Here is a 26,785-nt window from a genome sequence, read left to right as displayed (position 1 = left end):
TCCAATCAGAATGACTGAAAATAATCCATAAACCGCCCCGGTGGATGACAACTACTACTGTCACAGGAACAACAGGAGCTGAATGGAAGAAGTGGAAGAAAGCTTTTTATTATGAATCCATAGTAATCAGTAATCAGTGACACTGTCTCAACAAACCAAGAAGAAAACTGAATATAATCAGCAAGAAATTACAATATGGGCATCAGAGATTAAGACAGTATTTAGTAAGTCTTGGTGGGACAGGCTGTTCTACAGTCCTATGCCTTCTAGTTTATGTGTACTATTTCATCCATTATTGAATTATTAGCAATGCAGGTTATGGTATTATGTACCATAGTGGTAATTTGTTACATACGTTATCTCAAGGTTATTTTCAACAAGGCACAGAAAAATCAATACTTTATGAGGCAAACCCCAAATGTTTCCTCAAGAGACCGGTGATTATGTACAAACTGGGTACTGAACAGTTTGACCAACTGCGCTTTTAAAGAAATTGTGATTTGAACAGGTCACCACGAAGGAGAGAATTATTGTAGCCTGAAGAGAAGCAAATAAATTTGAGCACATAGCAGTAACATTGCTGTAAGCACACAGATATTAATAACACATGGGTGACAAAGCATTATATACATGTATGCCTATATTCTTGAAAAAAGTGCCGTGCAAACGGAGTTTTCAGGAATCCTAAAACAAGAACGCGTATGTGATTGAGTCACTGACCTAGAAGAAGAAGGTACTGCAAAGCACTGAGGCTATCACAAAGCCACACCTGGAAAACACTGCCAGAATATCTTAAAGAATTTTAAGCTCTGCCTGAACAGACAATGGTTATACTGTCAAAGACTATTATCTTGAAAGCTGCTAAAAAAAGGGCACTTTCTGTGCGATACCCAATCATTCATTGTATCGGGGGGATCATGTAATTTAACCACAAACAGAACCTATTGAAGCTGCCCCTAACTGCACGGGAGGAGCTATCGTTAGACCATGCCTGCAGCAAGCACCACCAGCTGTGCACCCCCCTCGCCGCACAACAGGGTCTGCAGAACCGAGCGCCCGGCTGGTTCCGCCACAAATGCAGGCATCGTTTTATTATCAAAGGGCAACGTAATGTACGCACCTGGCCTGCTTCCCCCCCGAGGCATGGTGGTAACGTGGATGCTACAGCCCCAGGTACAGAGAGTGGAATAAATTCCCCTCTGGAAGTGCCTGACCTTGGCTGGAGAGAAGGTGCCGACGGCGAGCACGGGCTGGACCGCTGGACACAAACTGGAGTTAGTGGGATTCCCTTCACTGGAAAGTACTTTCTCCATCCTCATGTGTTATGACTACATTCCTCTGCTTCTTTTCAAAGGGAAGACAAAAACATTTATTGAATAAATAGTTTTTCTTCTTGCTCTTCAAAAATTTCCAACTCCCTGTGGCAATGGATTCCAGTTACATTTTATTTTCTCCTTAATACCCTTGAGAAGGTATTATTTTTGTCCTCAGAACTTTCAATCTCATTTGTTCTGATATCTTTATCTCTCCTTATTGACATTCCCTTTTTTCTAATTCGTAATTCATACTAACTAATATTGGTATTTTAGGTTTTTTCTTTCCTTTAATTTCTTTCTTAATATTTCTTTTAATTTCTTCCTTCACTCACCACTGAAAAAAACCAAACTGCCAAGCTACACTTACTTGACTTCTTACTTGACTGTGGAATCAATGGGGTAATGAGTTTATTTCACAAATTTAAGGGTTATTTTTTGTCTTAACCTAGTTTATCTCAGAAATGTTCTCAAATCAGTAAATTAATTTGCTATTTGAAGCATATCTATCTATCTATATTAAGTGAATATATAACGCTGAATGGAACTGCCCATGGTTTGTTCATGTTGAGTATAATAACACCACTGGTCCCAAGGTAACCATCAAGTCCAGAGATTATTCATTTATCTTTAACTGCCACACTGGAGTTCAAAATAGACATGTGATTAAGAAATTAGGTAACTCATCCTGACTATATTGGATCCAACACAGGATTTCACTTACATCATAGTTAAAATTAGCTATTGCCTGTAAACAGACAGCAGCTAGGGGACCAGCTCCCTCTTTCACCGCAGTCAAGTGAAGCTTTCTCAGAGAAACTCACTGCCAGATATCACTATTGCTGTGAGACATCCACTGAACCATTGGAAATCTCACCCAGAGAAAAAACAGCCCTTCCTCCAGGAGGAGGAGGAGCTGCCCAGAATAATATTATGGTCAGTGAAAAAAATGTTTCGCACTTCTGAATGGCCTTGACCCTTTGGATCTGAAGTGAATAGGAAAAAGAAACAGAAGCATTTTAAGGCACAGCCTTCATTTCAGAGACGTTCCTTTGAGTTTCATGGGAAGGATGTAAAAGGTAGTCAGCTCAGGGAGATCAAAGGCCTACAAATACAAATCCTGAAGTGCAGCAAGTCAGATATACTCAAGTGAGACAGAAATGACTCGCTAAATTATTTAACAGTATGGGTAATGTTTCAACTTTGTGCTGCCACTTTTTACAGCATCTAAATCAATTTATTTCTCTAAATAGATACTGGTGCTTTGCTGCGGTAACTGGAAATTACTTTCACCTCTACCACTCGTATCAGTAAAAAATTAAATTTGCTTTATCACTTCATTATGAGTTTTAGCAAATTATGTAATTAAGGAAGAATAAATTATCTGAAACTACAAAAGGGCCAAAACTATGTTCTTCTCTCTGAGGCATTACAGTAACACTCTGTAACTTTAAAATAAGCCAGGTTATTCCTTTTTTCCCTATAGTCTCAAATCTGGCTTTCATTATTCACAGAATAATGAGATAAATAATGAAATAATGAGTCAGCCCTAGCTTTCATCACTGAAACTCGGTGTCCACAATGACTATGTTTTCCCAGTACACCTAGGAAGGTGGGTTTTGCATCAGAAAGATGTACTGTCATTGCACATAAAATGGGACTTTATTCTCTTTCCCACAGAAGTCGGTAGGACCGCTCTCCACGTCAGTACCACAGAGGGCTTTAACAGAAGAGCTGTAGGGAGCCCTGCCAAAGCACTTTACAATAATGTCTGTCTCAAAACTGCCTCTTCTCTTCTGCCAGAGGCTATTTTCCTCAGAGAAGAGTTGGCAGACTGCGGTGTGTGCACGTACTTCAACTCCTCCAGAGCAAATCCTTAAGCTATCAACAAAGACGGGCTTGAGCCACGACACCAGGCTGCTAAGGGAAGGAGCTAAGAAGCGCTTGCTTACTTCTGCCACATTTGCAACAGGGTGGCAACCTTTGGCAGGGCTGAGTAAGCCAGCCAGACGCTGTATGGTATCATCAGTACCTGCCCCAGCTCGATACTGCCCACACTCCTCTCGGGGCTGTACATCACAGCATTGCAATTACAGCAAAACTACTTGTACGAGTACACGAGTCCCTGAAGCGGATGGAAAGGCATGCTGGAACTACTGGGTCCAAACGCGATTTGCCTTCAATTAGAAAAAGCGTGGCTAAGAGATCCTGCTGGAGGCTGTCAGAGGGAACTGGGGGCCCTGAGCAATGCTGGCTGAGGGCCTCTGTGGTTTCGCACAGCTGACGTGCGTACGTGATGAGCACGCTGCTGGCACATCGAGTGAGGTAGGGCAGGCTGGCTGTGCACGCGAGCACGCCTTTGCAGAGCAGCTGTACGGCGTGTGTGCAATAGGCAATATTCCTGCATCAACTGTCAAGGCTGCCAGACATCTGGAAAAGCAACTGACAGGAAAATAAAGGAAAAGCCATCTTCCAGCTATTTTTAGGAGACATAGTCCAGAGTCTGAAAGGATTCTCAAGACCCTTCAGGGACTTGGGTCCTGGGACTCAACAAGGCAGCTATGAAAATCATCCTTCTAGTATCCCAAGAGTGAAGAGGTCAATAATCTGATCCACATTGCACTGACTCGTGCAGCTGGGAAAGAAAAGATATAGAGAGACTTCTTTTTTATGGTTACTGGTATCTTGATAGAGTTGATGAAGCATCACATCTAAAAGTACGATGGCAACTAATGAAGTGTTGAGAAGGGAGGAATTACACACGTGCTCCTTGGGAGGCACCACTGCTGCCTTTGCTTGATGCTCTGGTGACATGAAGAATGAATATGGCCTGTGCATGAACAGCTCTGCTGGCACGTGTTGCAGCTGTCTGCAAATATGAGATGACATTTACTCCACAACCATACCTGAAATGCATATCCCTCAAGTCTTCCCAAAAGCAAACCAGGATTATTATGGAGTCATAGTATTGCTAAAACGCACATGCAGATTCACTTACTTTAACCAGTATGTGTCCTCATCAACACAGAGAAACCAACATTACACCAGGATCACAAATGCTTTTCTCCTAGATCAAGTAATACACTTTTATGTGTTTGTTTAAGCAACTTAATATTCTTGTATACACAGAGCAGTATTTATACAAATGGCAAGACCATTTTAGAAACACTACGTGTAAATACACATTTTCACTTGAAGAAGAATGAAACACTGTAATAGAGGGTAAAAAATACTCTAAGTTCTAAAAGAACTTACATGTCAGCAGTGCAAGTCAGAAAAATGTGACTAGTCAGCTTTTAGCATAGTTTCCCAGAACCAGAAAAAAGAATGGAAATGCAGAGAACAGCTTGAAACACAGCTGAATTTATTTTAGAATAGGACCCTCATGCAAGACTGAACTCAGATTGTGTTAATGCTACTGGCATTTGACAGAAGATTACAGATTGTTCACATGGAAAATTATGGCAATAAAAGGTAAGCTGTGATTCTAAAGTGCTACAATGGCATTAATACAAATTCATATGTGGACACTTTCACCTCATTATAAGAGTTCTTTTTTCCACTTTTGGCATTAATTCCTTCAGAAATTATTTCAGCTAGACCAGAAAAAGCCACTCTCATACTGGAATATGCATCTATATAGACAGTTATATTAGTACAGTTATGTTAGCTTAATTATGCCTCTGTAATTTCTGGAGAAAATTTGTAGGGTGGAAAGCAGTTGTGGTTGTTGTTATTAACTTTAATTTGTATGATTTAATTATGACTACAGAATTACTATATTAGGTGGCATCCACCTACCTTTGCATTTGACTAGCCTATGAGTTTACGTATCGCACTTGCTTGTTTTTCTCAAATCTCTGTTCAAATCCAAATAACAGTTTCTTAGTTTCAAAAGATATAGCTTTTAACATTTTTAAGAAGAAATTAATATAATGAATTGGATTTTGAATATTTTCCTCTAATGAACTATTGTACAGATATGAAGTTTACTTTTTTTCCTAGTCAGTGATCCTTGGCAATACATTTGTAAAAATTTAAAGGATACTATTCAAATGACAGATGACAGATGAAGTACAGTGAGGCACATAAATGACCTTTGATGGTCTCTGATGAAAGACCAGTGTTCAAAACTGGGACTTCTGTATTCAGTCCTACTCATCCTTTACCACCCTGAGATATGTTACTCACCCAGTTAGCAGAGTGCAATTATCTGTATGACACCATTATAAATATAACAGACAAACCCATAAGCAATTAACACTGTACCATTCCTACTTCATAGAAATATAATAAAAGTCACAAAATACTGTCATCATTATTCCTAACTCATATCAGGTTACAGGGGGGTTAAAAATCCTACCCATCACTGTCATAGCTACGCAACTTTTACTTGTAACCCAGATTTCCAGCAATGAAGACCTTAGTGGGTTTCATGAAATATCTGATCTCCCTCAGGTTTCAGTATATATATCTATCCTTTGGATTTTTGTTACTATTATTATTTTGACTACAAAATTGAGGACTGGGTTAGCCAGGAGATAGGCATGTGAAGAGGCTCCCTCAGGAAGAAAAATTGTGTGTGATCCTGAGATTGTCCAATCTCCCAGCTCTGTGTGCTTTACCTTCTGAATTGTAAAGTGCACCATCCCAAGAGATCAGCTGCCTTAGTAGTTCATAGACTGAAATTCAGCCTTTAATACAGATTGGTCTTGATTTTTTAATCACTTTAAGGTTTAGCGCCGAGGCCTTCAAGCAACACGAGGAGTACCCTGGGACTACCTGACGGCATTAAACACTGACTTGACATGCACAGAAGACTAGCACCACTGATGAAGGAAGCCTTTATATGTGGCACCAGGGGGAAGACAAGCGCAACTTATACATCTCAGGAAATCAAGTAATTTTAATGAAGACAACAGTGCAGTGTATTGCAATAAGCTGCAGCCTGGACCTGGTGGGTAGTTATGTGCAAAACATATTCCACACCTCTGCTCTGTTCAGGCTGTTATCTTTGTGTTCACTGCGCAGAGCAATGCTCTTCTTTGAGTGATTGTTTTATTTTCCGGCTTCATCTGACCTTCCCTCTATTCCCCCACTCCATTTAGCCTAAGAGATTTCCCTGAATTAAAAACAAACTCTCAAAAGGATAAGAAAGATGATTAATCCCTACAAGCTCACAGTTCTCCATGGGTATTTTTCTTGTGCTAACGATTTCCATTACCTCGATAAAACAATGCATTAATAAAGCAACAATAAGGAAAGAGAGCATATTGGCATTCCAATAAGCAGAAATGAAGAATAAATGTTATAGTTCAATATATTAAAGAATTAAATACTAGGAGTCCTTTGGAAAACAAAAAAGATGCAATGTGAAGAGATAAACAGGTTAGTTCTATGGGGACTGCCTGAGCCAAAGAATAAATTTCAGCCTGAATCCTGCATTTAGTTCTATGCCTACAAGAACAGGGCCTTTGCTATTGAATTCGACACATCCAGGATTTCACATAATGTGTAACCCTCTCTGTGATGCATAATAAGCAAAATTATTATTCCTCCTTTTACATGTAGGTTCCATTTTGGCTGCTTTTTAAAGACTGTTTATCTCTGAGAGCACATCTCTCCTACAGAGCCTCTGTTGACACCCCAGTTTGAGCACAGCTATTCTGGCACAGCAGCCTGGTGAAGATGCAGTGTGCATTCATTGAAGAGGGGTTTTCTGTCAAGTTGGTTATGGTTTTTTCCCCTGCAACATTAATCAAGCCAACAAAAGCTCTCTTCTGCAGCACGGCTCTATCAGCAAGGGAGTACGATTACTTTCACACTTGCAGCTGAAATAACTCTGCTGGCAAAACTCCGCAGTGCAGGTCAAATCTGAAAAACAGCTGAGGGAGACTGTATGACTGATAATAAATAATACATGCTCTGAAAGCCATTGCAAGTTATTTAGTTTGTCGGATGTAACGGGACATAGCTGTCCCATGGCAGGTTTTCACTCTTCCTGATAATCTAGTTTCTGTGCAGTGTGCATAACAGTGCCGGATAGTAACAAAATAGAAACCATTATAATGAGTTAATACAGTACCATTTGCACAGTGTGCATTTATGATTGCAGTCAGTTCCCTCTAAGCTGCCAAAGAGAAATCTCACAGCTGTAAGCAAGTTTACTATTCACATTATAAGCACCATCTCAGCAGCCTCCCCTGTGTACAAGATAGGCAGCACTTCTTAAACTCCTTTCCCACGGGCACCTCTACATGGATTCTGCAGGCAGACGTGGTCCTGAGAGACTGGATACAAGCCATCTCCAAGCTAGAAGCTATGTAAAGCTGTTGTCAAGGGGTAAAGCTAATAAACCCTGTGAGAGTACATCAGCTTGGGCTCAACAGTGTGCTAAAACATCAGCGTGGCTCCCAGTTGACTTAGAATGTGATGAGAGTGAGTTCATACCTGCCTGTAAAAGACTGTAGAGTTGTTTAAATCTCTGGAGAACAGGGTGCTCACTGAAACTTTCTCAAAATACTTTGAATGTTCAGGACATAATGAAAATCAGGGGGGTCTGCCAGACAGCTGGGTAATCCTTTGCATATTTGGGGATTCATCACAATACAAGCAGCTGGAATAAATTCTGTTACAGATGGGGCCACATGTGCTATTAAAAGGCCTTGGTTTTGAGGGCTTAAAATTATGCAAAATTCAATTACTTACAAGGAAATTTTCCCATATCTGGTGTTTGCACAATGCTTTTTCTTTGAAAAGTTTCAACTCTAACAATTCAGACATTTCTGAGAATAAAGCTAGGGAATCACACTGTTTTACCCATGTTAAAATACAGTCCTGTCAGCCTTTTCATTGAACATACTGTTTTATCTAGATTTTAGTGCAGGAGCTTGACCTTTGTTTAGGGGTTAATTCTTTGTCAGGGAAGAGTCTTTTGCAACCTAGTGAAAAGCTGACAACTGACCAGTAAGAAAAAAATAATCTCAGGTTGCACATACTGGTAAAGCCTCATTAGAAAACTAACTACAATCCATAAAAAGTCTAATGTCACCACTTGCAGCTCCTCAGACTGACCAAACTGTATGTGTGCCACTTATGGGAGACTATATTTCAGACTTTGTATCTTCTGCTCTCCTTGCTTTGGTGTGCAGCCAGAGGCTAGAGCAAAGAGAAGGAACTAGTCTAGACTAGATGTCTAATTTGTAAATAGTTATGGAAAAGCAGGATGAATCTCACTTTAGATAAGCCTTGCTTATTCTGCAAATTGAATGGAATGGTGAGGCTATAACAACTAAAGACTATCTTATAACACAAGCAAAAGAGGCCATCAACTGAGATTACAAAGACTTCCGCCATTCCTGACTTCTGGGATCTTGACAATCTGATCTCAGCAGCATTCCTCTAACTGTTCCTGTGTAGGTACTGCTGAGCACATTTACTTTCTGATGACAACTATATGTGATCATTCACAAAATATATTTAAGCTTATAAATCCATTAAAGAAGATTTCTTCTTCTGAATAGTGTTCTTTTTAACCTTTGTTCATTTATACCTACATTGGAATTGGGTGCTGCATTATTCCTGCTCCTGGAGCTGTGCTACCTTAGGAAAAACCCTTTCCCAGCATCTGTTACTGCTGATCAATTACATTCTTGAAAAAACAAATCCTCAATACACCACTGATTGTTATTTAGTCCACATCGAACAGTACAAAAGACATGTAATATGCTCACATTATGACAGAAAGATTCACTGGTAGCAAGTGACTTCAGATTTTTTGCTCAACCTCCACAATGCATTTTGTATTTAATGTAATACCGAAAAAATGAACTTATACTTTATCTGTAGAACAGACACAGTACAAGCTGTAGAAGTTTTCCCATGCCAGTGATTTCCTCCAACTCTATCTCACAACACGTGAGGAAAAAAGTAGCTTTCTCCCATGTCAATGTGGACCTTGAACTCTGTTCAAGGCAGCTAACACAACTGTGAAAGGATGTCTCTGGCCGTCAAAGGAAGGCCCATAGATATCTGTAAAGGCCCTGAGTGCATGAATAAGTTTTACTGGCCCTGCCTAGCACCCCCAGGGCCTCCCCCAACCCTTCTCATGGACTGGGAGGCCCATTTCAGCCCAGCCTGGGGCCACCAGTCCCTGCCCCAGGGATGTTGCAAGCTCACTGGTCCCCAGCTTCCCGCATCCCTGCCCTGCTTGGTCACATCACTGCCCTCACCTCCTGGCTGCCTGTCCCTGGGGGAGAACCCGACCCTTGCTGCTCACTGACAGCACCTTCCAGTGGCCTGAAAAACACCTTGCTGACAGTGATAGGTTTCAGATACTACCGTACTCATGTATAAGTTAGCCACTGATTTTGAAAGAATGACTTTCTTACCATTTTCTGTAATTATTAAAGATTATATTGCATTTGTTTCCTAAGAAGCATGGCCTCCAGTTAAGAAAAGGGTGAGAAGCCAGATTCTGATTCTTGTAAAGCCTAAAAATCTAAATGTTTAAATGCTTGCTAACCATAAGGCAAACAAACCCCTTATGATATTTGAAAACATAATACATTATCTTCTGAATTGCCTTAACCAAAACTAGTTGAAGGTGTGGTTGATTATCAGGTATTTTGGCATGTTTAGGCTCCTTTAGGTAGAGGGAAGGGATGACTCTTTTCATTAACATTATTTATCATTTCTAAAAGACTTACTGTGGGATCTTGTTGTGCTGAGTAAGGTTGCTGCTCAGGGCATCAGTTTAAAAGAAAAAATAAATTGGTCTAGTTTTTAAATGGTAAAAGAATAAAAATAAGCAAAAATCCTCTTGGATGGAAAACTGCTGGTGTTGATTTGAACCAAATGTTCCTGTGTTTGTTTCTTAATTTGTTTTCTTTGTGAAAAAAATAAAATCTTCATTTTTCATCCATTAATACTGCTAGAAAGGATCTTAATCTTTCCAAAGGGTTGCTAATGTTTCTGTGTGTGTAGAATAAATATAATACCACCCCCAATCACAGTCTCTCAGCCTCATTAGGGAGACATGCTGGGGATAGCATCTTGGCAAACCCATTAGGACTTTCTTGTTGCAATCAAATTTGTCCTGTCCTTAGTTGCCAGGCACATTGTAATAGGGAGAACAAAACCTTTTAATTGTTCTTCCCCATTTATTAGATTTTGTACTGAATGCACCATCTTTGTTTTACAGGAAGCCATCCACAAAGGCCAATGGAGTGTAAAAATGCTCATGCTGAAAAGAATTTCATTAGACAGTGCTGGACACTGATTAGCATTATTTCTTTGAAATTGCCATGCTGTTAAGTGACAAAAACAGAGACGCTAAGTGACAAAACAGAGATGCAAGCAGACTGTTGCTTTTGTTTTTCTCTATATTATGAAGTGCAGAAAACCACAACTCTATGTTTGAACTCAGAAACATTCAAGGACTTTCTGTCAGTAGGATACCTGACCTCTAGGTTAAAGTCATTTTTGTGGGCGACTACTGGTGACACAATACTCCCAAAACCTTTGCCACTTGTGTGTCTCCTAAGTCCATCGATGCTGATGTACCTCAGAGTTCATTTCCACAAGGTGAGTCAATAAAAACTCATTTCTGCTACTATGGGTGAGGTCCTGAGGAGCATCAGAGCTGGAATGAGGCAGGGGAGGATGGACCAGATGGTCAGAACTAGGGAAGGCCTGGAGGAAAGAAGATGGAGAGAGCAGGATGATGTAAGAGAGAACTGGAGAGACAGGGAACTGGAAGACGAAAAGGTGAAGGAAGCTCTCCTCCTTTCAGTCCCAGCATGTAATCAGCTCAGCTGTACGTGGAACCGAACCTTTAATTTAAGTCTTAAAGTTTGAAAGCATTGGTCTTTTGGTATTATTAGACAGGTATTTTCCAAAGCACCTTTGATCTAGAGATTTTAAGGAACACTGTGAGATCAGTTTCGAGCCAAAATTTAAGTTCTAAACATTTTAAGAACAAACACTTGCACACCCTGAGACCAATAGAAAAGATTAACATTTTTCTGTGATGCATATATAAATTCAATTAAAACCAGCAACTTTCTGTCTTGTGTGTGTGTGTGTGTGTGTAAAGCCTGAAGACAAGTTGAGAAGAAACAGATCATTTTCTTTATATTCATTGCATGGCACAAAGTGAACGTAAGGATAAATAATGGAAGAAAATACTGTTAACATCTGGCATTGCAATAACTTTAGAAGCCATCTGTAACCAAATTTTTTTTCTTGAATAACCTGATAGTTTTCAGAACTAATGATTTGCAGGACTTGAACTGAAATAGTTAGCCAAATGCAACTAGGGTATAAATTTATAGAGAGTTCCCAGAAGAAACCAAAGTTGTTTTATATTATCTTAAACAGCTAATACAAATGTTCTCATGAATTTCTCATATTTGGAAAGAATCAAACCTAAGAGCAGATTCATTGAGTTTGAATCACTATTCAGCTGCAAAACAAATTACTTCCTATCTGTATATTTTAAATCCTGTATTTAATAATCAGCATATGCTGGAAAACAATACAACACAATAGTAATAAGAACTATTTTTAACATGATAATTGAATATGAAATCAGGAAATTGAATTTATTTTTACAATATCTGTTTGCTTAATGGAGATCCAAAATACACCACTTCAGACAGCAATACAAAAATGTTTCTTTTCCAGCCAAATCTGAATTTGTCCCCATATGTTGCATTATTGCTGACAAATTGGGCATAAGGTTATATAAATGCAACTGTGGAAGCATTCAAATATCTGCTTACTTGGCCTGATTCAGACTTTTTAAACAAATTCTAAAAATGAAAGCAGCTATACATTTTATTGATCATTCACCATTTTAAAACAGATTTCAAGAACATATTCAGAGTGTTGTGTTAGCAAAAATTACACTGTATGATAAAATTACGATTTTCATTTTGATATAGTGAATTTGGTAAGATCTTAAGTATCAGGAAGAAAAATACATTTTTTTATCTCCCTGGTTTGCCTGAAACACTAGTTTAAACTGTTTTCCTTTTAAAAGCCTTCCTCCTGTCTCCTTAGGTATTAAGTCTGGTTACAGTAACTGATTGTATGACAGTACAAATTTCATGACATTTTTCCTTGGGGAAACAACAGATGTTGTTTATCAAATACTTTGGATAAAATACTATTACTAACACATTTGAAGAGCAAGATAATACTTCACTTTTTGTTATAAAAGTCTGATATTTTACTAGCTCTGAGTTTGAAAGGGCCAACTCACAGCTGAGATGTAACTGTTGACGATGTACATACTGCTAGAGGGCTGGAAAGCAAAATAAAATGTGTTAGCACAAAACTGCCACTGAATGTTTATATAAACTTGTTTCACTTGGCACTACAACAGATAAGAAAAGTGCTACAGTAAACCACCAAAGTTGCACTGAGGGAATGATATGTAACAGCAAAGGGCTGGGAAAATGGAGCTGTTCCTTTGAAGGCTGCTGGTGGAAATGCTCTAGGTCCACGAAGTCCAGTTCTTGGCAGAAGGCTGTTCAGGGAAGTTCAGAGCCAACAAACAGAAAGTATCTACTACAAAATACAGTGCACTGCCCACAGGAGCTGTTCATAAAGTTAACTGGCTATCTAATTCATCAGGACTGTACACAACAATAGCTAAAGACATAATATCACATGGCTTTATCATGTATCTCTGGTTTTTTCCCCCATCCTTCTCTTAACACCTCACTACAAGATACAGTGGCATTAAAGAGAGTGATGAGGTTGTCTTCAATCAGTTTGTAAGCCCTCTCTTCTAACAGGTAAGCAGACATTTCAGGGATAATCATCACCTTTGTTCTAAGGAATTTGTCCTGCCAATCAGATGTAGGTCGGCATTCTATTTAATAAAACAGAGACCAAATAAAATTTAAATGGAGAGATCCTTATGGGCACGAGACTTCTAGACACCACGTAAAGGGAAAAGGAAAGATAAACCACTAAAGATTCTCTTGGCTCTCCCAAGCAATGGAAATGTATCTGTTGCCATAAGCAGGTGAAATCCTAGTATTTTCTGGCAAATAAATAAGAAAAAGAAATATCATATTACGAGGAGAGGTTTGAATGATAAATTATTTCAGTGTGAATTATCAGCTTTTCTTTTTCTTAGCAGAAGAAAGGAAGTATCTGGAAATATTTGAGAAAGACCATACACAGATCTCAGGTAATGTGCTGTTTTCTCTTTGTGGCATTATGTATAAACCCTATTTTTCATTAAATGAGACCTTCAGCCATTGTTATTTTCTTTTTGTTTGCTTGTTTTTCAAGAAAGTAATGTTTCTTTGGTATTTCTGTTGTCAAAAGATCATGGCATATATCTCAGAACACATTTTTTGTCTGCAGAGTAGGCACGGGTGATGCCTTAGTGCTAAACTCAAAACTCAAAGGATCAGCACGATGTTGGTTGTTTGGTGTTGCATTTTACTGCAGACTGCCTTATGCAAAGCTTCAACTCCGGCCAGACCTGCCAGCAGGGAGGGACGGAACCACCTGATGACAGATACATAGGATGAATATATGTGGAACCAAAATTTCCTCACCCAGTAATCTAAAATCCTGATCTATGTGAGAAACTTATACCAGCACTTGACAGCCAAACACCCAGCTTAAAAGAATGCTATAGGTTAAGAACAACAGTAAGTTTTTATTGCGTAGCAACTGAAATCACAGGTTGTTGATAGATCTGTGGCAGTCAGTTGGGTTACTGGAGATTTGCCAGGATACAGGAGCCTAGTATGTTTTAAAGTTGTAAATAATTTTTAAATTCCTGTGGACTGGGAATAAATGGAATTCTTTAATCATAAACGTATTATTTAAATATAGTATCTCTTGCAAAAAGTGCTTTGAGGTTTATTGGTAGAAACTTCTAAGAACTCAATAAGACTTCAAGAAAGCATCTAGTAATCATAATCCTCCTGCCTCAGTTCAGGATCAATGATACTGCCATTCCTGACATGTGTCTGTCTACTTTTTAAGAACCCATTACGGAGACTGCAAGCTATCCAGGCGATGAATGTCACTGTTTTGTTAAGCTTACCGTGAGAAAGACTTTCCCAATACCCAACAGAAATCTCTTTTGCTCCTCTCCCTGTCCACCAAGGACCTGAAAAATTGACTATTCCCTTTTTCTTCAGAAAAGCCTCTATGTATTTCATGATTGCTGTCATGTCTGCCTTCAGTTTTCTCCACTGTAGACTAAGCAATCACAGCTCTTTCAGTCTTTCCTGGTAAGCCATGCTTCTTAGATGTCTGATCACTTTCACTGGTCTCCTTTAAACTCTCTCCAACTGTCCTACATTTTTTTCTTGAGAACCTGGATATGGTACTCCAGCAGAGGCCTTAACAGTGATAAGCAGAATGGAAAAGTGACTTTTTATGTCCTTCAATCTATTACTGTTTGTAAGTCCCAACACGAATTTCAGTTTAGCTTCACATGCAGCTTGTGATCTACTGCATCATGATCCCTCCCTAGATCCTCCCCTGGAGAACTGATATACCATACCATATTTGTGCAGGTGATTATTCCTGCCCAAGTATTCTACTTTTCATTTGTTTCTATAGAATCTCATCCTCTATTTTTTCAGTTTATCAAGATTACTGTTCATTCTAATCCTGTCCTCAAGCATACTGGCCATTTCTCCACATATTATCTGACATTGTAATAAGCATATTTTCCATTTTATCACTCACTGAATGGACCAGGACTACAGACAAATCTACCAGAAGCTCGTCTGACAGTGAGATATTGATAACTGCTCTCTACACCTCTCTTGCTCTGCCACTTCATTAAGTGGTAGAAAGACCATTCCTAGGTCTTCCTCTAATCGTTAACATGATTATAGAATGACTTCTTGTCACCCTTTTTGTTTGCACTCTCTCTGCATGTTGCTGTTCTATAATCTTTCTGATTAGATCCCTCACACCCACCCCATTTTTTCATACTCATCTTCACTCATCTGACACAATTTCCTATTTCTGTATTCCTTTTTCTTCTCTTTAAGAGCTCCTGATTTTGTTAAGATGACTTCTTACCACTCTTCTTTCAGCCATGGAGTTGCAAACTGTGGAATGCTTAAGCTCTCACCATTGGATCCAGCTCCAACGTGGTTATGAGTTACAAAAGAATAATATGACCTTTCTCAGGGTTGTTGAATATTACAAAGTTAAAGCAAGATGAGAAGGGTGTATCTTTACCAAAAATTAGCTTGAAGATTAAGTCCACTTTTGCTCCTGCTTCTGACCACATATCAATTATTTGCTAATATGGCTGTTAGCCGTGTAGAAACAAGCTAGCATTACCCAAACAGCAATAATCCTCCAGTGTTATCCTACAATCTCCTCAGATATCCAGAAACAATAGTTAAGACATTTCAAAATAAACTGTGAATGAACACATGCAAGCCACTAACTCTTTGCAATGCTAAGAAGGATAAGCCTCAGAGCCGAAGGCAAATGTTTACATCACTGATGCTGATACAGAAGCTCAAACTTTGTGATTTCACGCAGGCTTGGGTGCAGTCACCTGAAAGCCTCTCATTCGCTAACACACTTACTCAGTAACACAAGGAGTTAGTGCTTCACCAGGGGGTCCTCTGCTTGCTGTCTTTCCCAATGCTAATAGTCACACCGTTTCTAACATCGCTCCTTTTCAACTAATCAGTTAGGTTAGCCATAGATAGCTGTGAAAAAATTGCTGATTTAAACTGGAGAGTGAATCCAGTGTGGGCAAAATTGAGATGTCAGGGCCTGGAGTGCCCCAGTGCCCTGCAGCACCTGCACCGGCAGTGGGGGCCAGCTCTGAGCTGATGGTGGTAGAGAAAGCCATGGGGAGGCAAGAACAAGCATCAGGAAGTCTCATCGGTGGCTTCTACCCTGCTCCAGAAGGCCTCTGGGGGTGTTTTCTATCCCCCCTGTTACCCACTGCTCCCTGGTCCTCACCTGGTGGCATTTGCTTGCTGCATCCTGGTATTGTAAATCAGGCCACCACCCTTGTATTGCAGCTAGACCTGTTCTACATGCACGGAGTTTCTCATATCTCTCCTCATTTAATCAAAACATGTACAATTTGGTTCAAAACACAAGACCTGGCCCAGTCCTATGTTTCAGACCCACTGCTATAGTCTTTGCCCCTGCAAAACCCTCATTTACATGGAGTTCTGGTCTGGAGACAGAAGCACAAACCAGATGAGGCAAGAAGGTGTCACTGGATATCCTCCAGTCCAAACCTCTACTCAGAGCAGGTTGCTCAAGGCCATGCCCAGTCAGGTTTTGAGTATCGCCGAGGATGGACTCCACAGCCTCTCTGGGCAGCCTGTGCCAGTGTTAGACAACCCTCACCATGAAAAACATTTTCTCTTATATTTAAATGGAATTTTCTGTATTTCAGTTTGTGCCATTGCCTCTTGTCCTGTCACTGGGCACCACTAAGAAGAGCCTGGCTTTACCTTCTATGGGATAAACATCCCATCAGATATTTATACACATAGATAAGATTCCCCTGAGCATTTCCTTCTCCGGGCTGAGCAGCCCCAGCTCTCTCAATCTCTCCACATATGACAGATGCTCCAATCCTTCACCATCTTCATGGCCTCCGCTGGACTCTCTCCAGTAAGTTCATGTCTCCCTCATATTGTGGAGAATAGAGCTGGACCCAGCACTCCAAATGGGTGTCATAGGGTCGACCTGAGGGGAAGGATCACCTCCCTCACACGGCACATGGCATGGTCAGCTTGGCGTTCACCAGGACTTCCAGGTCCTTTTCTGCCAAAATGCTTTCCAGCAGGTTGGTTGTATGGTGTTATTCCTCCTCAGGGGCAGGACATCATGAGACTTGTGTTGGCCCTTCCCTCTAGCCTGTCAAGGTCCCTCTGAATGACAAGACACCCATCTGGTCTATCAATCAGTCACTCATCCCAAGAGACCTATTATTTTGCCCAGGATAGAAGTGGGGTCTTCTAATAAGGTCTCTCATTTAGCAGAACTATAGCACAACAGAGGATTTTGCCACCATTGAGTTGTGGGTGAATTCAAGACTTACGTACTTGGAGGACTGTACAGAATAAATATAATTTTCCTTAGGCTTTTGTTAACAATCAGAAGGCACGCAGTGCTGCATCTTATAAGATCACGTCAGTGGAATTCTGACAGCCTGAAGTAACAAAGTGCTAAATAAGTCAATTTCCAGTCATTTAAATTTATGTTGGATTTTATACTTGGGATATTTGCTCTTTTTGTATGCTTGCCTTGTTGCTAAATGTGTGTATCAAATATATATTACAAACAGCATAACAGAGTTTAAGAAAAAAATGCATTGCAAGGATGCAATTCTGTTTAGATGTTCTGGAGAGACACTATAAACCACAGAAAAGAAATCTGAGTTGCTTGTGATGTTACAGGGCTGCTGAGATTGCTAGAACAGCCCTGTTAAACATAGTTGCTTATTTATTTTTTACATCAAATGGACTTTTAAAAGCTTTGTATGGTGTTATAAAATGAAACTTCAGTCATCTATTTCCTGTTCTCCCTCTCTTCTTAACAGTATGGAAATGTAATCCAAACTCACAGGGTAGAGACTAGCAGTATGAATCCCAAATTCTTATTTCCACAAATATAGGAACTGGAATTCTCCTAACAGTTGTCAGACTCTTAAGAATGTATTATTTCATCAGCTATTTGTTTTTCTTTGAGGATGTTAGTCTGAATATTCTCACATCCTTATGCAATGAAAAACAAAGCTACGCAGCAGCCCTGACTAGAAAGTTGCTTGTTTTGTTGCCACAGTAGGGATCTGGGCACATAATCTTCAGTTCCAAGGTTTACCACTATCTTAACTTGCAGACTTATATCATACAATGCTGGGGGGTTTGTGGTTGCTAATGTGTAGGGAAGAACTGCACAGCTAAAGCACCCGATTTGTTTTCCTATATTTCCCTTTATTTGTTTATTTTTCTTTTCCCCTTTATTTGTTTCAACACCACAGAAGGAATTATGAGATATATAGGATACTCAGGATCAGAAAAATAACTTTCATAGGTCACATGGAGGCCACCAGTCAAACTAAAATATACATTATAAAAACAATGGTATAGGATTTACATGCAGCCTGCTCTCCTTACTGCCGGTTATTGAACAGAAATACACTTGCAATTATTTTGTAATATTTGGCTTTGATCAATAGCACAGTTGTGTGGTCTACAGCAATTCAGGTGAGTACACTCACAGATGCAAAATTGTGCTTTCCAAACAATTCACAATACAACTGGAACACACATCAAATCCTGTCAGTGTTTGGGAAGGGAGTGTAGCAAATCATAAATTAATTTCTGAAAGCACAAAGCCATTTAGATGTGAGTGGTCAGTCATTCAGAACACTAAACATTCCAATGTCACTGTGCTGGAATAATAAAGGATTACAAAAAAATCTAAAATATTTGAATCGAGTTAATGTATTACACAGTGATATTTAAACACACTTGAAAATAGCCCAAGAGTGTATAATTCATTAATGTGGTATACATTCACATAATGCAGCAAGCAACTGCTTAGCGAAGCCTGTCTGCTGATCTGAAGATTTTGCGAGGCAATGCTTCAGTGCAGAAGCAGGGTTAAGGGTCATTACAAGGCAACACACTCAGCTCCTGGGGAACATCACTCATCAATGCTGCCATTACAGACCAACTCCCCTGCCTGATTAAGAGGCAACTTTAATAAGCCCTAAATAGAAGCTAAAGTAGCCCTACATGGCTAAGAGGAATTCTGCTCCAGTCCAGGATCTCAAGGCAGAGGGACTGGAGGGGAGAAATGGCGAAATACACTGGAAAATACTGTACAATTCCCCGCAGCGATTATTGCTTCTTTGTGCCCTCAGAAGTTTCAAAATGAGATGGCAAAACAAGACCAAAGGATAAAAGGAGAAGGGAAAGTCTGTGTTGTTTTCTCGTTATCAGACTAGCCCTTTCCGTGCTGAAATTTGTCATTTGTCAGGAGATGAGGAAAAGTCACCAAGCAGGAAATGTTGAGTAATGAGGATACTGGATCTGTGTCCGACACAGCAATCCAGAAACCTCTCAGTTTTACCTTTGCATGCTTTGTTTGATGACAAAGAGATAATAAACCAGTTACATTTATGTGAAAGTGTGACATCCAGGGAAATGGTTTAGTGCGAGGTACAATTTAGCTGTGCAAACACAATGCACAGCATAAACAGGAAAACTTAATATGTGAGTTTGAAAGACAGAACCCATAATAAACCTGCACTATTCTTAGCAGTAAATGATACTTGATACATATCCCCTTTTCTTGTTTCAAGAAAGTTCTGTATTTAAAAGTATCTTTACTTGTATCATATTATACACATAAAAAAGGAAGACTTTGTAAGGCACTTGTTCTTTATATGTGTACACTGTGCCTAAATTTAGGGTATATACTATACCATATTTTTCTAGAAAACAGTACAGTATCACAGATATTGTGCTAGCTACAACTCTGCTTCCTTCCATTTCTTAAAGTCCTGTCAGTTCTTTTACTGAGATAGGTTTTGGACTTTCATCTCCCTTCATCTGGAATTCTTGTTTCTCCCACTCCTTGTCCTGCTCCTGGGCTGCATGATAATGATAATTATTTCACCCCAGAATGGTCTGGCTGTATTCTCACTTTTGTACCTCTTTTCTTCAGGATTTAGGAGTGGGCCTCCTAAAGGTACCCTGGGCTTACAAGCCTATGACAATCTTTTTAAAAATAAATGACTGTTTACTCTTAGAGATGAAAGCAGATACGACATAACATTTCAAAATTATTTACATTCCACAACAAAAGTCAGGGAGAAACTGAGGTTTACGACTTTTTCATGAAAACTGTCATTCAGCTTAACAGGAAGTTAGGACCTTCAGGTGGGTTTACTACTGCTGTTCCAGTGAATACTTAATTACTTTATATAAAGTGAGACATCTCCAAGAAGCAGGACCCAAATGTTTCCCCACCTCATGTATGGGAAGTAGAAGAGCAGAGATTTGAATTTGTTTTCAAAAATCCAAGTAAACTACCTAAACAGTACATCTATTACTCATACTAATGAGTCTCTTTCTGTCTGGAAATCCCACCTTGGAACCAAGATACCTCTCCCATATTAAATTTTATTAAACTACATCCTTAAAAACTGATTCTTTTCTGAGGAGAAAGTCTACATAACTGTAAGATTCCCCAATGAGTTCTACTTAAGGATTGGTCTGCTTTTATGCCTCCACTCCTTTCAGCAAGGCTCAATGACAGTTTGCTCTCTTCCAACATGGCTGTGACATTTCTTGTCCTCTGTTCACAGAGTCTTTTTTAACTTTTTCATTGCCCGTTTCAGCTTTTGGCTCTAAGCCTTCACAAACAAACTCTGCAATGTGTCTGGAATCAAGGAAGAAAGTACTGCCCAATTATTAAGGTAAATATTGCCTCCTAGCCCTTATAAAGAAATTTTTCATCTATTGCCTTTCCTGGTTATTTCCCAACCACCTGCTATTAAGTTAAACAGATATGGCCAAATGCTATTTATTCAAACAGGATGTGGCAAGCATTTGTAAATTATTACATAAAAACTCCCTGCCTTCCAAAGAAAGGCAGTTGCAAATTCACAACTCTTGGAGACCCAACCTACAATGGTGCATGCCTGTCTCCATTGTTCAGCCAAACTGCAGGGAGATTGTTTCCTTCGTTCCTTAAAGATGAATTTAACAATTGTCAAAGCTTCTCCTTTCTCCACAACATAGTTTCTTGTCTCTTTTTGCCTATCCTGATTAGCTGCATTTGATACAGATTTGTGAAATCTATTTTTCCTTATTTTGCAGTCTTCTACATTTCAGCCTTTCACTACAAGTACCATACTTTTGCTGTACTTTCACATTCACCTGCCTCCTAACGAATCTGAGCTTCCACACAAGTTGCTGAACAGCCCCTTCCCACAGATATTTCAGGAGATGGTGGCAACAGGTTCCTTTTCATTCTGCTAAAAACTCTGGTGCTCTTTCTCAGGCCTTGCCTACACACCTGCCTTTGACTTCTCCTCCTCTTTTCTTCACACAGTGCACATCTCCTGTTTCAAGACTTCCAGAGGTCTGCAAGATGCTAAGGGGGTGATGTTAGAGGTGCATGGAAGAGCTGGGCAGTTTGCCACAAACAAGTTTCAGGGGTGTGTGTGGACACTGGAGCTCTCACCTCTAACCTCATCATTGAGAAGGACGACAGTTTGCCATTTTGCCTGCTATGTATTTGGAAGAAATCAACCTGATGCCTTAGTTGATGGGAATAACAAAGAATGGGGGGCCCCTGGAAAGTGTTTTGTCATTAGGCATCATGGCATTAGAATCAGGTGTCAAGACACTGAAGAAAATGTTAAGCCCTAGATTCAGAATGGGCCAACCTTGGCAGCATTGGGATTAGGAGCCAAATCCAAGTTTCGTGACTCAGACATACACACATCCTAAACTCCAAATGCTGCAGCCACACACCACATACCTCTGCACAAGCACTTGCTTTCCGCCTTTCATTCTCTCTAACAACAGCAATTTGCCAGACAATTTCCGGATTACAGCCAACTACGGGGAAAGGACAGGAAGGAGGCCCTACAACAGCTGCTGCCTTCACATAGTAGAACGGAAGAGACTGAGATGAGGAGAGTGGACTGCCTCTGCTACTGCTGTCTTGTGAGAGGGCCAGAACGAGCCACTAGATATTCCCACTCTCACTTACCAGCAGGGACAATAGCATCAACAGTACCTGCATCAGGCTGTGGCAGGCAGGAAAAAAGATTCAGCCTTTTACATGAAAATTGGTCCCAATCACCTACAAGAAAATGCAAAAGGTCAGATAAGACCATCCCGAGGAAGGCACCTTACTCTCTCAAACAACCTAATGAAGCTTGCCACTATTTTTTGTTCATGCCATGGAAATTTCAAGCGGTATTATTTTAGGAGAAACTTGAGGCCATAATTCTGGAGAATATTCTAGTCTAAGATACAGACAGTTTCTAAAATTTGTACCTTTCCCATCATTTACTTAGTAAAATATTTTTAAAGTTGCAGCTGAGTCATAAAATGCCTTGTCTTTTATTTTTATTGTGTTTAAAACTAATCGGTATCTGTATATTAAATTACAAAATACAGTTTCATTTCAGAAAATAAATAAATTATTAGATTAGTGAATTATGTGTCTACAACTCAAAAAAGATGTTCTGATGATTCAGACCAAACCGTAAATAGAATATAGTTATCTGTATTTCAAAAGCAATTACAACACCATAATTTAAAAGGTACCTTTTGTTCTAAATGTATTTGAGTCTTCTCTAAATTCCTTCTTCATAGCACTGAAGATGTTTTTCTAGTCCTAAAAAGTATTATCAACATAAGCAATAATAGTGTTTTTCTCACTGATGCAACTGTTACTGGATGCAAAAAAGGAAACTTTTCTTTTGGAAAAGAGAAATTGAGCTAATAGTCTGTGAATACTGCATATAAAATTTCATATTTAGATCTTCAGTTTTGAATTCCTTGAAACATCAGACTCTCAGCATTTGAAAATCATATGTTTTTTGTCATGCCACGTGGGCAGTCCTTAACACATCACTGTTCTCTTGGCAAACATTTTACTACTTTGGCTGCAGACAAGGGGCAATTGGAACAACTTAGAGTAACTTCAAAACAATTTTATGTTCTTCCAGTAACAAAACTATATCAGTGTAGGTTAGTGTTCAGGACAAACTCAAATGCCTGGTGATTGTTGTAATTTACGAAAATTGTTCATACCCCGAGGTAGTTTTTGCAACCAGGGATTGCTGGAGTTTAGAAATGACTCAGGAATAACCTCTTTTGTCTGCGCAGATGGCTGAAAGTGTATATCACTCACAAAGGTGAAAATTCTCAAGAGATAAAATGGGTTTACAACAACTTTTCCATGTGGAAAATGTCAAAAACTATCATAAGCATATAAGAATCCATGTTCACTAAATATACATCTTACTGTGACAAATGTAATACAAAATCAAACATGAAAATTACTTGGGACATTCTTTTTTTCCTCCCTATACACAGTGTTTACTTGTGCAGTGTGTCTCTGCCTTCTCAGCCTTTCAGCCATAAGAGTAAGTGTTACACTGCTCATGGTGTTTTATTATAGAGAACATAATACAATTTTATAGTTTTCAAAGCCCCTTCCCTCCTCCCAACTTTGTTTTTTGACCTTTAGTCTTGAGTTTATAAAAATCAATGCTTTAAGCAAATAAATGAAAATCTAATTATGTAGACAATATTAAATTTTGTTTAGTTGAACCATTCTTTTTTTGATGCAGATTTTGTCCTTCACAGACATGAATGAATGGATAAGAGGGCTTTATTGAAATACTTTTTAATATCCAACTGGAATTAATTCTGCAGAATAGTTTTGACTATCAGTTCAACAACACTGGGAAGACTGTCCTCTGTGGAGTGAAGTCTGTTTTGTTTAGAAGACCTCATACAAAACACCAGTGGACGGTACTAGACTCAGAAACTGAGAAAACTGTGAAGTAGGAAAGGTATATTACATATGATACTAATATTCATGATTATCAACTACCTTATCATTTTCTCTCTCTTTAAACTTGATTGTGACCCTGATTGATTCAGCTACATATGAAATTTATATGGGACTTACTGATGACCATTTGTTGTCAGGGCCTCAGCGAACTTTCAAAGAGCACAAGTGTTTTGTCTCCTATCGATTCAAGGGATTTGAATTTCTAGATAATTCTGTCAAAGTACTGTCAGACATATTAATGTAATTTCTTTTGTTTAAATCGTGATGGTCTTAGTGTCAGGTCTCAGCTGACATATATGAAATCATTAACTTTTAATTATAGGTCAAGATCCATTAAAGAAGCTGAGACATGTCTGAACTATTGCAAACTGTCTCATCTTTCTGTTCTCTAAACGTCTCTGACTGTACTATTACCTCATTTGTTTTTCTGCTCATTGTCAGTTGTCTATTAATATAAAATTAAAGTTAAAAAGTACTGGTATACAGCATAGTAATTCACTAAAAATTGCAGCCACAGAGCATTGAATATGAAGGCAGTAGCAACGTAAACTTCAAAAGACACTGCATATTTATAGGGAGCTTCACTTCCATTTTCATGGAATAAAAGGCATTTTACGCTCCACACCATTTAGACCTCAATCTCTCTTCTGGCATGCCAAGCTGTTATTTTTGTGAATCGTTCCTAAGTCATTTATAACCAGGCCACTGCACCACTGAACAACGGCACCTTTGAAGTCAGGTAGGGATTATTCACTCGCTGTGAATTTTCTGAGCAGCTTTATCCTCTTTCCGTATGCACCATTAAAAGTCATAGAGGCAAAACCAAAGGTACTAAACAAACCTTTCTGCTTCAGATGAAGGACCAAAAGTTAGTTAGCACCAAGCCTGGGCAGTGCAAAAAAACCCAACCTACCCTTAATTTTTAATGTGGAACATTAGGGTTTTAGGGTTCCTGAAATGCATCTACCGGGGGGTGGGGGGGGTGAGATCTGAGCACACCCAAAGGGCCAGACCTTGGAAACAAGACCCGCTGTCCCATGCAGCCACCCTTGGGGACACAACGAAAGGGAAAATTCGAAGTTTTTGTGTCACTTTTAGCTCTCCATGAAAGGGCACAACTGCTGGGGGGGGGAGGATGACTTCCCTACCACAAGAAAAGGCTGCATGCACCTATACGGACAAACTGACACAAACTTTAGGACTGCAAAGGCCTGGGGCAGCGGTGAGGTAACTGCCGCCGCGCCCGCGTTTCCCACCCCTTAACAAGGTCTGTTGGGCCCCGGGCGAGGGAAAAGCCCCCAAGGCGGGCGGCGGAAGGGATCACCCTGCCCTCCGGGGTGGCTGACTCCCAAAACCCAGCTCGGAAGAGGGTCTGGGCCGCAGGCCGGGCACAGGAGAGGGGCGGCGGGGAAACCGACAGCCGCGGCGGTGGGACGGGCGGCCCCTCACGCTGGGCGGACCCTCAGGCTCGCGCCCCCTCAGGCTCGCCCCGCCTCACGGCCGCCCTCCGCTCGCGGCCCCTGGCGGCCGCTCCGGGGAGCCGCCCGCGGCGCATGCGCGGCGGCGTCGCCTGCTCCGCCGGGCACGTACCGGAGAGTTGAGGGGCGGCGGCGGCGGCAGCGCGGGGCCGGCAGCTCTCAGCCAGCTCCGCCGCCCTCATACCGGTCTCCCGGCGGATCCTCGCGTCGGGCGGCAGCGGTGAGTACGGAGCAGCAGCGAAGGAAGTCGGCGCCTCCCGTCCCGTCCCGTCCCGTCCTGTCCCGTCCCGCGGGCCGGGCCGGGCTGTGGGGCGCAGCGCGGCCGGTGGCGGAGAGCTGGCCGGGCAGGGGCGTCCCGGGAGCGGGCAGCCGCGCCGCAGGGAGAGAAGCGGGGCCGGCCAGCGGTGCTCCCCCTCGCCTAGCTACGGGGGTAGCCATAGGCACCAGCGCTGCCCCCACCCCAGGGCGGGCAGGGACCCGCGTGGAGTGCCCGGGAAGGGGAAGGGGGCTGCCCGGAGCGGGGCCGCGGCGCTGCCCGGCGGGTGTGCGTGGGGCAGGGGTCTCGCGTGGGGGTGCGCCCGGCGGGGAGGCCCTCGAAGGGGGGAGAGGGGGTTGAAACGTAGCCGGCCGCCCTCCTCCCCTCGCCGGGCTCCGGCGGCTGCTGGCGGAGCCGCCCGGAAAAGTTCCCTCGAGGGGTTTGTGCCATTTCCAGTTAAGCCAGGGCAGAAAACGTTTTGGCTGTGCTTAACAAAGGAAAAATCCTGCCGGCTTTCTGTTTTTGAAGGAGGTTGATGGCTGTCCCCAAAATAGGCGGCTAATGAATTTTTCTCTGAAGTTTTAGAAACCACTGCCACCAGAACAAAACCACAAAATAAAACCGCAGCCTTCTGAAGCTTTCATGTTCCTGGTAAAACTTTTTTTCGCTTTGGAAGGGTCACCCAAAGGCTCCATCTGTAGTAGATCTGCAGTAGCCAGGGCAGTCACTGGAGCTGAAGCCTTAAGATGCTGAGTGTGGGTAGGTGTATTGCGCCTGTGAGCCTGCTTCTGCAGGGGTCTGATGGACCTCTCCTAGGCCTAACACTGGCAAGGGGGCCACTTATTCATACCCACAGGAAACAGGAGGAGCACAGGGAGCCTCAATGTCATCACAGTTGAAACTGGGATTGAATCTTGCATTGATTGAGGGGTGAAAGGACGAGCAGTGGCTAGGCTCGTTGGGAACAAAACAGAGGAGTGGAGCCAGTGAGTAAAGGGAAGAAGACTGTAACTAAGTGAAGACACTTGAAAGAATCTCAAGTTTTCATAACCCAATTGTCATAGATAAGTCTGGGGAGAGAAGAGGGACAGTTATGCAGATGTTGGTGTTCTAGATTGAAATCAACACCTTAAATTTATTATTAC

At 40.9% G+C, this 26,785-nt stretch overlaps 1 protein-coding gene across 1 annotated transcript in view; it reads left to right on the top strand.

Annotated features, from left to right (window-relative positions):
- Window positions 1-26,785, top strand: part of PRRG1 (proline rich and Gla domain 1) — a 63,145-nt gene that overhangs the window by 3,140 nt on the left and 33,220 nt on the right. Inside the window, exon 2 of the mRNA XM_049834738.1 lies at window positions 25,266-25,604. Within this exon, the coding sequence (XP_049690695.1) occupies window positions 25,266-25,604 (339 nt within the window). The remainder of the gene's footprint in view (window positions 1-25,265; window positions 25,605-26,785) is intronic.

Source organism: Accipiter gentilis, chromosome 32 (genome assembly GCF_929443795.1).
Source record: "Accipiter gentilis chromosome 32, bAccGen1.1, whole genome shotgun sequence".
NCBI lineage: Eukaryota > Metazoa > Chordata > Aves > Accipitriformes > Accipitridae > Astur > Astur gentilis.
Note: the sequence above shows the minus strand (reverse complement) of the source record. Positions and strands in the feature narration are given on the sequence as shown.